This window comes from Hipposideros armiger, unplaced genomic scaffold (genome assembly GCF_001890085.2).
Source record: "Hipposideros armiger isolate ML-2016 unplaced genomic scaffold, ASM189008v1 scaffold_50, whole genome shotgun sequence".
NCBI classification, from domain to species: domain Eukaryota; kingdom Metazoa; phylum Chordata; class Mammalia; order Chiroptera; family Hipposideridae; genus Hipposideros; species Hipposideros armiger.
In genome coordinates, this window is record NW_017731400.1 from 2,108,861 (window position 1) to 2,119,877 (window position 11,017).

The window sequence follows — 11,017 nt, forward strand, 5'->3', positions numbered from 1 at the left end:
AAAATTGAAACGAAAGGTCACGGGCTGCTTTAGATGCATGGACTTAAAAATTAGAGGAAGTCGTCAACAACTTAGTTCTTATTCATTACAATCATTTCATTTCGGAAATCTCTAAAAGACAAATGGAACTTTTGAGCCCAGAAAGATGAGTTTTTGTCACTTTAACCCCAGAGTGGCTTAAGGTCAGAGAAATAAAGTGATCATATGCTAATAATAGTTTATCCACCCCTATCCATGAGGAGAGTGGAAATGATGGCCTAGAATTGTCTTTTACTACATTATATACAAGGATGTGAGTGTGTGTGTGTGTTTGTCCTTGAAAAAACACTATATCACTTCCCCCAAAATAAACTCCCTAAGGTGGTGATGATTTCTTGTCCATCTTCAGTGCGAGTGCTCAGCAGTGTTTGTTAAGCGATCCATTTCCCAGCCTTCTTCACGTCCCTCCTGATTCTTGAAGCAATAATCCTTCCAGCATCTAACTTGACTAATTATTTCTTCTACATCCTTGACATTTAATCTCTCCAAGCCTCTGTTTTGTAATCTATAAACTGGGGGTGAAAATAGAACTTCCATATATGTTAAAATTAAAAGAGTTAACCAAATAAAAAGGCACATTTTAAAACGAAGTACCATCCAGATACTGTCCATTCTTAAAAGGACAGATAGATGTGTAAAAGCAAGGAAAAAATGAGGGAAATATAATGAGAGTATAACGAGTCACTGAACATGCTATTTCCTCATTCTTTATTCTGTATTTCCTGGTTTTAGGGTGTAAGCTTTGAAATATTGACTTCACCCAGAAAATCCGAATGAAATAAAGAAAACCCTTTGATAATACCTAAGATACCTAAGTGAAATATAATCCTATATTCAAGAAACAGCAGAGAAATGAAGGTAAGTTTCAAAATAAATGACTTCTAGAATTTTACAGGTCTTCTAACCCAAGCTAGTTTCCACATCTCACCTTCATCATTTCTCTCATTTCCTTTTGGTCTAATTAATCAAAATCCTTCCTAGAATGTTCATATCTGGCCAGTATGTCTTCCTGAATATGAATAAGAAATAAAATACCATTTGATGTTTGAAATTATGGGGGTAATCTCAATGACGGAAATAGATGACTGGTAAGAGGGAAGCGAATGCCTGATTAAATATATTCATGAAGATGTCAAGGGTTTATAAAGCCAATGTCTGGGGAAGAGAAGGCTGTAGAACTACCAGATCTTCTCTGGCGAAGGGTGTTTCCTGAATTATCACCCACGATGGAGAGCGAAGGGTTGACACTGAAAGGTATGTGCAACAACTCCCTGAATTCTTGGCTTTATCAACACTCCTGTGGGGTTATTACTTTAAAATGTTAGCTAATATCCTCATAGCAAGAGGATTCAGGTTTACAGAGTTTCAAAAATCTATCTAATCATTGTTCTAAAAAGCAATTGTACAAGGGCACAATAGAAGAGAATAGCAGTTCTCAAATGGAAGAACCCTTCTTCTTCCAGAGACACATGGTTAATGTCTGGACATGTTTTGGGTTGTCTTAATGCGGGGTGGGGATATCTAGTGGGTAGAGGTCAGAGATGCTGCTAAACATCCTGCAATGTACAGAACTGAGCCCAGAACAAAAATTTATCCAGCTCAAAATGCCAATAAAGCTAAGGTTGAGAAACCTTGGACTGGAATAAGAAAAAAAGTGTTTTTAGGTCCAATTTACCACAACTCCAGAAAGCAGAAACTAACATTTTTTGGTTCCCAGTCCTCTTATGTGATTTGGGCAAGATGGGTCAACCTGATGAAATTTGCAATTCTGAAGCCAAAATATAGACAACGATAGTAGAATTGTCTCTTAATAATACTTTGTCAATTGGGTTTAAGCCAAATGACATTTCAAAAGAAAAAAACAGGCTAGTAACAACTAATCTCTTGCACTTTCTTGGTTGATATTTGCAAGAAAAAAAATTAGTACACCTATAAAATTTATTTTATGAAATGAAGAACAAAAACATTCATCTATTTTATCTCATCTTAGACTGTGAAAATATTTCAGAGGATAAATGTACTCAGAGCTAAAAAATATCTACCCAGTTATGAATTTCCTAGTACCAATATTCTAATTTCTGTATCCGCAAGGTACTTTTTATCTATACCTGCAGATAAAATATCCATCCATCTATATTACTTCACTATAATGCACATAAAATAAACTTTTGGAAACATCATGCTTTTGAAAAATTAAAAGTCGGTTATATGAATAATCTTACATCAATTTTTTTTTCAGCTAAAAGATTGTTTAGTTACAGTCTATACTAAACTTTTTTTTAGGTATTTAGGTTTAGGTATATTTTCACACAAAAATCTTTAACATTTGCCTAGTTTTATCTTGGACCTTTCCAATTACATTTATTGAAGATTCCGCAAAAGCTTAGTTTTTTTATCAACATATTTTTATATCTGATATTCTTTTGGAGTCATTTGAAGTCCAAAAGCTATTTTAATATGTTGTTTCTTTCCTTTTGAAAGTGTAAACTACCAATATGTTAGAGGTCTCTATATCTGTCCATTTGCTGAGATAGCAAATTGACGTGGTCCCTGTCACACAAAAGCAGATTGAGAGCACACCCGGTGTGTGTGATATAACATGAGGAAGTGAAAAGATGATGATATTGGCATGCAGCCTCCTCTACCTGCTAATAATGAGATTGGGGGAAAATCACTTACCCTCGCTAAACCTTGTCTTTCATCAATATAATTTGATGATAATAATGAAGGCTGAGGCTATCTCACAGGGTTATTGTGAAACAAACATTTTTTTAAATTAAAATTTTTGGCAAAGTGTCAAGCAAATGCATGGAGTTATTAATGTGTGTTAGCAGATCTAGGTTACAGCATCATTTTTACATTAGAATTCTCTTCATATTCAATGTTAACAATCATGTGATTGTTCTTATCAAGCATGAAGGTAAAAGAAACCGAACCACTGTGCTATTCTTGCCATGTCAATGTCTAAAATGAAAGTATTAGTCAACAGAGTTAAAAAATTACCAACCCCTAGAGAGCCAGGATGCTGAAAATTTTCAGAAACTCCCATAATGCTCTACTATCTTAAGAGAACGACCTAAACACTTGGGCTCGGCATTAGTTTAAGTTCCAAAGGTTTGCAAAGTACAGAAGCATGTCTGGGAGCAGTAAAAAAATGCAGGGAGTAACCTATTTATCAAACTATATATCTGTGCAAATATAATTATAGATCTAAATTTACACAGTGGAAAGTGTTGATTCTTCCCCACCCCAGCTATTACACAACCAACTCTTGCTAAGGGCATTATGGGAAGGTAAGACTGTCCTCCACAGGATGGCTTTTGATAACCTCAGTTGAATAGATCATCTGAGAATGGCTCCTGTTTTTAGCAGGGTCACGCCTACTCCTGCTACTGCTGGTGTCAAACCTACTCCTGTGCAAGAGTGTGGTCTCGCTGCCCGTCTGTCCCAGTGGGGCTGCCAACTGCCAAGTGTCCCTCCAAGACCTGTTTGACCGTGCAGTCATCCTGTCGCACTACATCCACAACCTCTCCTCGGAAATGTTCAATGAATTTGTAAGTACCACGGTCTTGGCTTCTTCCCAGAAGAAACCTGCTCATGAATGACTGGGCTACACCACACCTTAAACAAGAAAGACACATCAGCCAAATTTCGAATTATGTACTTTACAGGCAAAAGAAGGTCTTGGTTAATAAAATGTGGAGCAAAAAGAAAGGAGACAGTTTCATGACATCTCAAAGATTCTTAAAGAGTGTACTAATTTTTAAAATTTTTCTTTATTTTTTAAAATTTCCAAAAAATTGTAAGTCCTTTTACTAGTCACCTTTGGCTTTCATAAACTGGGTATCTAAAACAACAGAAATTAATTTTCTTACAGTTTTGGAGGTAGAAGTCCGAGATCTAGGTGCTAGCCTGGTCAGGTTCTAGTAAGGGCTATTTCCCAGGTCGCCTTCTCCCTGTGTCCTCACATGGGGTGGGGATGGGAGGGAGGGTGGAAGGGAGAGAGAGAGTGAGAGAGAAGCTCCCTGCCATCTCTTTTTGTAAGGACAATGTCCTATGGATCAGGGCTCCACCCTTATGACTACATTTAACCTTAATTACCTCAGTAAAACTCCTATCTCCAAATACAGTATGTTGGAGGTTGGGGCTTCAACATATGAATTGGGGGGAGGGTAGAGACAAACACCTAACATAAAGTACTTTTAGGTAGGGCTAAGGAAAAGGAAGCATGTTGATTTCTTATCCTTGCATATAGGGTGCATATCTCCCAAGGTAGTCTTCACCTAGCACACTAAGTTAAGTGAAAATTGCACCACAGTGAATTTGGTGGATTGATCAATGTTAAACTAAACTGAATTCATGTTAGGAAAATAAATAATGAACGCTAGCTTTTCTGAAACCCCAAAACACCATAAGTTATTATTCTAAGATCTCCAGTATATACATTTAGAACTAAAATAGAAGGATTAGTTTAGAGCTGGAAACAATTATTCTCTTTCTGATTAAGGTATTTTAGGTCAATTAAGAATACCATAGTAGAGGGGCCGGCCGAGTGGCGCAATGGTTAAGAACTGGCTTGGGATGCCAGAGGGCCCTGGTTCGGATCCCACATATGAGGGCCAGTGACACTGCCCTCTACAGCTAAGATGCTGAACAACAGCTCAACCTGGAGCTGGGCTGCCGTGAGTCACTGGCGACGGCATAGGCTGCAGCCCCTGTGGCAGTGGGTTGCCATAGGCTACCGTGTGTAGCCAGCAGCCAGCGTGAGTGGCCAGCAGCCGCAGTGAGCGGCCGTCCAGAAGCCAGCGACTGATCTGCCTCACCCGGGAAGAGTGCAATGATGGTGCCAACTTGGGCCAGTGAAGCAACGTCCTCCACAACTAGACTGAAGAACAAAAGTACAGCAACTTGTCTGTCCCCCTTCCCCCAATTCCCTAGTGCTGTTCCCATCCCCCCAATTCCCCAATAAAAATCTTAAAAAAAAAAAAAAGAATACCATAGTAGATTAGAGCTTTCATAACTCAAAGAGCGTCCATAGAGAATGTGACTCAATGTTTATAATAAATATGTATTCATATAGTTATTTTTAATCACTAATTTTTTGTTCATCTTCCATTTTTGACAGGCTGTCTTCGGTCTTCAAAATCTTCCTAGTAATCATTTTAAATTTTCACTTTTGCTAAAGATTCGTTTTCATGTGTCAAAATGTTAGCTGTTTTTTTTTCTGTTCTTATTCTCAGTTCATTGCTTAATATTTCCTTAAATTTTATGCCATTTTTCTGACTTACCATTTTGTTATGATCAACAAATTGTATTCTGCATCAGTCATGAACATGGTAAAGTATATGCATAGATTCAGAGATTAGTCAAAGAGAAGTTATAATTTTATAATGCCTATTAAAGAACATATTGGTTCAGACCCACATTGAACAAGAGATCAAATGGCTAAATATAAGTACATATACACTGTGACATTTGGTTCAAATACTAAAGAAAGATGATGCTTAGTAAAACATTTAATATTTCACATTTTTGGTATTTTTAATGTTTGCTTTCCAAATAGTAACTTGTGAGAAGGTTGAAATTTAACAAGGGAATAGCAAAGAAGAGAAGACTTTGGAATTTAGAAAAGTTAGATGAAAAAAAATGTGTTTAAAGAGATAACAGAAAGGAAAGATAGAGAAAGGGAGAACTTCCTTAATTCTTTAGTTTCAATTTTTATGTGACTCTCATTATATATATATATATATATATATATATATATATATATATATAATTTTTAATATATTTATCAAATGTGGTAATATTTTGTTAATGGCTTTACTGATTCAATGCCCAAAAAGTCCTAACTGAAATGCTTGATCACTTCCAGGATACACGGTATGCCCAGGGCAAGGGGTTCTTTTCCAAGACTATCAACAGCTGCCACACTTCTTCCCTCCCTACCCCTGATGACAAGGAGGAAGCCCAACAGACTAAAGTGAGTCTTTTATCCAAGTTTCTCGCCAAAAAAACTGAGGCAGTAGACTGCTGTTACCATGCTATAAATTATTAGAGGTACTATAATCATGGTAATTGCACATTCATAGCAAAAAGGAGGAAGAGTAAGCAATCAACAAAAAATGACATTATTTGCTCGGTGAATTATCAGTAAAATCCAATGCTGACTAAAGGTTGTAGCAGCAAATAACAAATCTATAAATTGTCCATGCAGATAATAGGATGTTAACCAATGCTGTAGACCCAGGACTGCATATATTATACTGTATGAAAGCGTGAGATGAATTGGACTTTCATGTGTCAAATATAAGGTCTGCAAAATTCATACATATGTAAGAAATACAAATGCAGTTTGACTTACAACTTCTTACCCAGTGGCGCCTACAAGGGCAGCATTTCACATTACTGACCTCTGCACCAGCTGAGCCATTTCTTCTGGACTTTCAAAACTTTCTTTCTGATTCTCCTACTTCTCTGAATCCTACTTCTTTTTTCATTCTTCACTTACTCCTTTGCCATCTCTTATTTCCTAATAATAAGTCTCCCCTCAAAGCAGGTCCTGCAAACTGTTTTACTTCTCATGACTACAATTATTGCCTCTGTTCTGATGACAACAAAGACTGCATACCAACCTCCAGCTTCAGTTTCGTATTATAATCTCTCCCTTCTGACTCCCTGCCATAGCCACAGTTAACATGATTGAAAATAAACATCTTCATATATTTACCTCCCATAAACACAACCTGTTCTCTCTTTACAACTTTGTTAACGGTACTAGCATTTTTTCTGTCTGCTAAGCTCATTAATAATAATTATGACAATGGGCTAAAATAAAGGAATATGGTAAAGAAGGAAGAGGAGGAAGAGAGGTTGAAATTTATTGAGAGCTACTACATCGCCAGACACTGTAAAAAGCACTTTACGTGCATTACTATATTGAATCATCACACAAAATCCTATAACACAAGGTACTGTTATTAAACTTACTGAGATAAGAAAACCGAGAGTTAGAGAGGTTATAGAATTTGCACCAGTCACATCAGTAGTAAGCAATGAGTCTGGGCTTCATCCAATTCAAAACCCTCACTCTTGGCTGTTATGCTACAATGCCTCTAGCAAAATCATACTGCCATCCACTTTCTAGTCCCTTTCTTTCATATCCTAGTGCATGTTTCCAATGCAATGTTTATTCCATTCTTCTCTATTCTTCATTTCCCTTACCACCAGACTAATTCACAGACATTGAGAAAGTAAACCTTTTAAATCAGAGATGATGGCCTCTTTGGAGTTTCATGCATGACCTTGATAGTAGTAAACTATCGGGCAAAATCCTTCATTGTGAATTCATTTAATGCTGTTATTCAAGAAGCATTGTGCCATTTTATTCACCTGAATACAACAAATAAACTGCTCTGGTAGCAGCATGGGACAGGGTTGATAGACGGAGGAGAGCATGGTTCTGAATTATACATCTTCGTTACCTCTTTGTTCTAATATTGGAAAATAAAACTACAAATCACAAATGAATATATTAATGAACCATCTGATTCATAAATATGAATGAATCTTTGGGTGAAAATGATTTGGACCCTTTGTCATTGACACCAGTGGACTCTGTCTTTCTTGAATCGGGAAAGGCACACATAGGGAGTTCCAACAGAATTCTCTGGTTTCTCCCCATGGACAAGCAAAGAGGTCAAATATAAAATAATTCCCTGAGGGGGCGAATGGTAGAATTTCAGAAAGAAAGCAAAATTATTCATGCTACAAATTAGAACTCTCACTAGAAGAAGTAGTTATTTTAATAAACCAGATTTTAGCAAAGTTTAAGCCAATGACTTAAATTTTGTATTTTTACAAATTTTACCACCTACAAAAAAATTTTACATGCACATAGGAATAAAAGAGATATTTATATTTAGGGCAGTCTTTCTGAGCAAAAATCATACATAACCCATTGTATTGTGCTTATTGAATGTCACTGTTTTAATGGTTGCTTAGCACGAAGACCTGCTGAACCTGGTACTCACTGTCTTGCGCTCCTGGAACGACCCACTGTATCATCTAGTCACAGAAATGCGTGGTTTGCAAGAAGCCCCAGACACTATCCTATCAAGAGCCATAGAGATTGAGGAACAGAACAAACAGCTTCTAGAGGGCATGGAGAAGATTGTCGGCCAGGTGAGGGGCCTCTTGATGCTTCTTTGTTTTTCTCATTCATGAAAGAGGTGACCTCTGTGACGAGGAATTCGTTTTGAAATATCTCACTCTGCAAGGACAAGAGTTAGTCATTTTACATGCAAGATTGCTATGAAATAAATCAAGAGCCTAGTAATTGGTAGTGATAGATTCTATTGCAAGTGAATCTTAGCATGCTACTGTGATCGTTGGCAGGCACAACCTTCCCTACTCTGCAGACAAATCTGCCCAAGACTTGGCCCTTCCTGGGGACAGGCAATTAAATTTTTTTCAAGGGAAAGGAAACTGAAGAGTAGAATCTGCAAGATCAATGTTTTCCTCAAAGTACCCCAGGGTGCCTGTTATTGAGCTTTTGCTCATATTCTTCCTCTTTTCTTCTCTCACCAAAGCTAAGAGTGGGAAGGGAGAAAAGAGAAAATCAAAATCAGGTTGGATGGTGTTTCTTTCCACTCCCCGAAACCCATGCTAGACAAATTTGTTAGGGAAGGAAAGAGACTGAAAAGATGAGGCCATGGCATCGAAACTGTCCCAAAAAGCACTAGACTTCAGTGGGACACAAAAGAAAGGGGTGTGTCTTTTCTGAAATGTTCTTTGTTTTGTAATTTTCAGAAAGTTCAGTCATCCTAAATTTTGTTGAGGGGATCTTCAAAAATGAAACCCGTACATTGCATTTAATTTTCCCCATATAATTTGTCATATTTAGATTGAGGTAATATTTGCAATATATATCTCCATGTAGATGGGATCATTTCAACATGCATGAGATAACATCTAAACAGCTTTCTGAAGTTCTCAGAAATACTTTATCATCTAGAGAACAATATATGATTATAAGAATAATAACAGGAGAAATGTTTTATTTCCCTTATTGTGCACAAAGTACATGTTATGTGTCACTGTGATCATTTTCATAGGAGAAGAATATATCCAACATAAACACAAAGCACATTTTTACTGTGGGACAGATGAAACAAACACCTAGATTTTCAAGTTATTTTCTTCATTACCATGGACCTGCTGTCAGAATTCACTAATTTATTCTACCACACTTCATTTTCTGTTTTTCATTTTACCACGTATTTATGTATTCTTGTTCATATATCATTGTCCCTTGCATAGTAAAGTTTGTCTTAAGGCTCAAGCACCAAAAATAAAAAACATAAAACAAGGCAACAAATGTGCATGCGTACACACACACACACACACACACACACACACACACACACACACACACACTTTAAATTCCAATAGGGAATCCCAGGTTCAAAAAAAATATTCTTTGCCTGCTGGAGAAAGTTGTTTGAGCTATGAGAGTCTACAGTCACCCCACGTTTGTACTTAGTAGCCCTCCAAACTAGTTCACATCCCTCGTTGCCAAGTTGTTCCTTGGTCTGGTCTCTCAGAGCCCCTGGGACTCCCAGCACACAAAAGCTGGTAGAGCATGTGTTCTTCCCTCATGTTGCTCAATGGCCTTTTGTTATCACAGTCAGGCTACCACCCACCCCTCACCCTCACTACTGATGGATTGCTGCCGGCACCCCCCTCCTCATAGGTACTTTTCCCAGCACCTCCCAACCCACAGACCTCAAAAGACAGCAGCTCCTCCTCACTGAAATTTACCTTTCATGGGTGGATTGTGAAAGTCTCCTGACTACTTCAGCAGGTCATCTTAGCCTTAGTCATCACTAGATTATCTGCACCTTAAAACATTGAGTAGAGTCCTTATCATTTCAAGGTCTCTGGTACATAGACTCTATTGAGAATAGAATGCGTTCAAAGCAGGAAAAAGATCAATGCAATTATAGTGATCTGTCGGAAGAAATAAAGTACTAAGTGCACACCAGAGACAAGATTCAGGAAATGAAATCATTCCTCAAGTGAGAGGATTGAGGCTAGCTCCTCCACTGTGTCTTGGTCACATTCACATCTACATTCAAATAGCAACTTTCTGGTTCTCCATCTATCTACTCCTGCACAAACATACTACCTCTGTGATCACATACATATGAGAAAACATACTTGAGTTGTGTTTCTAGTTTTTAGATCACAGATAGATTTCAGATACACTGGCTCAAGAATCCATGCCTCTGTCTATTGAGTTGTACATTCATGTCCCTTCCACAAAGCTTAATTCAACAATTAGAAGGACCAAAGATAAGCAAATACTAATAATACTAATAATAAGTCACTATCTTTTTGGCTATTAGGTTCAACCAGGAATCAAAGAAAATGAGGTCTATTTTGTCTGGTCGGGACTTCCATCGCTGCAGATGGCTGATGAAGACGCTCGCCTTTTTGCTTTTTATAACTTGCTCCACTGCCTACGCAGGGATTCAAATAAGATTGACAACTATCTCAAGCTCCTGAAGTGCCGACTCATCTACAACAACAACTGCTAAGCCCACATCCATTTCCTCTGTTTCTGAGATGGTTCTTAATGATCCATCCCATAGCAGGCTTCTTTTAGTTTTATAGCTGTTTAATGCATGCTTGGTGTAATGGGTCTCATCTTAAAAAATAAAAGCTGACTCCTTAGAGGCAATTTGTCAAAGTTTCTTATCTTCATTTAATAGAAAATCAAAAGACAATAAGTTCACTACCATTGAGAAGTTCCTATTAAAATTTGTCACAAATAGCAGAAGCTAGCATTACAAATAAGGCAATTATCAGCTTACACTAGAATCACAGTAGATTATTATGGATCAGGTTATTAGAATCAAATAATTTGATAATTATTAATCATGCTGGTCACGCTAACAAGAAGACAGAATACTCAAGA

General features: G+C 37.4%; 1 protein-coding gene across 2 annotated transcripts; it reads left to right on the forward strand.

Annotated features, from left to right (window-relative positions):
- Positions 1-1,232: 1,232 nt before the first annotated feature.
- On the forward strand, positions 1,233-10,776 carry PRL (prolactin). 2 transcript variants are annotated; one of them, XM_019640490.1, is made up of 5 exons: positions 1,233-1,293; positions 3,412-3,593; positions 5,912-6,019; positions 8,041-8,220; positions 10,446-10,776. In XM_019640490.1, exons 1-5 carry the CDS (start codon positions 1,266-1,268, stop codon positions 10,635-10,637), a joined length of 690 nt encoding a protein of 229 aa, XP_019496035.1. In that variant the 5' UTR covers positions 1,233-1,265; the 3' UTR covers positions 10,638-10,776. The 2 variants fall into 2 exon arrangements, with proteins under 2 accessions (XP_019496035.1, XP_019496034.1); XM_019640489.1 differs by having other exon boundaries at positions 1,237-1,293; positions 3,409-3,593.
- Positions 10,777-11,017: the final 241 nt, after the last annotated feature.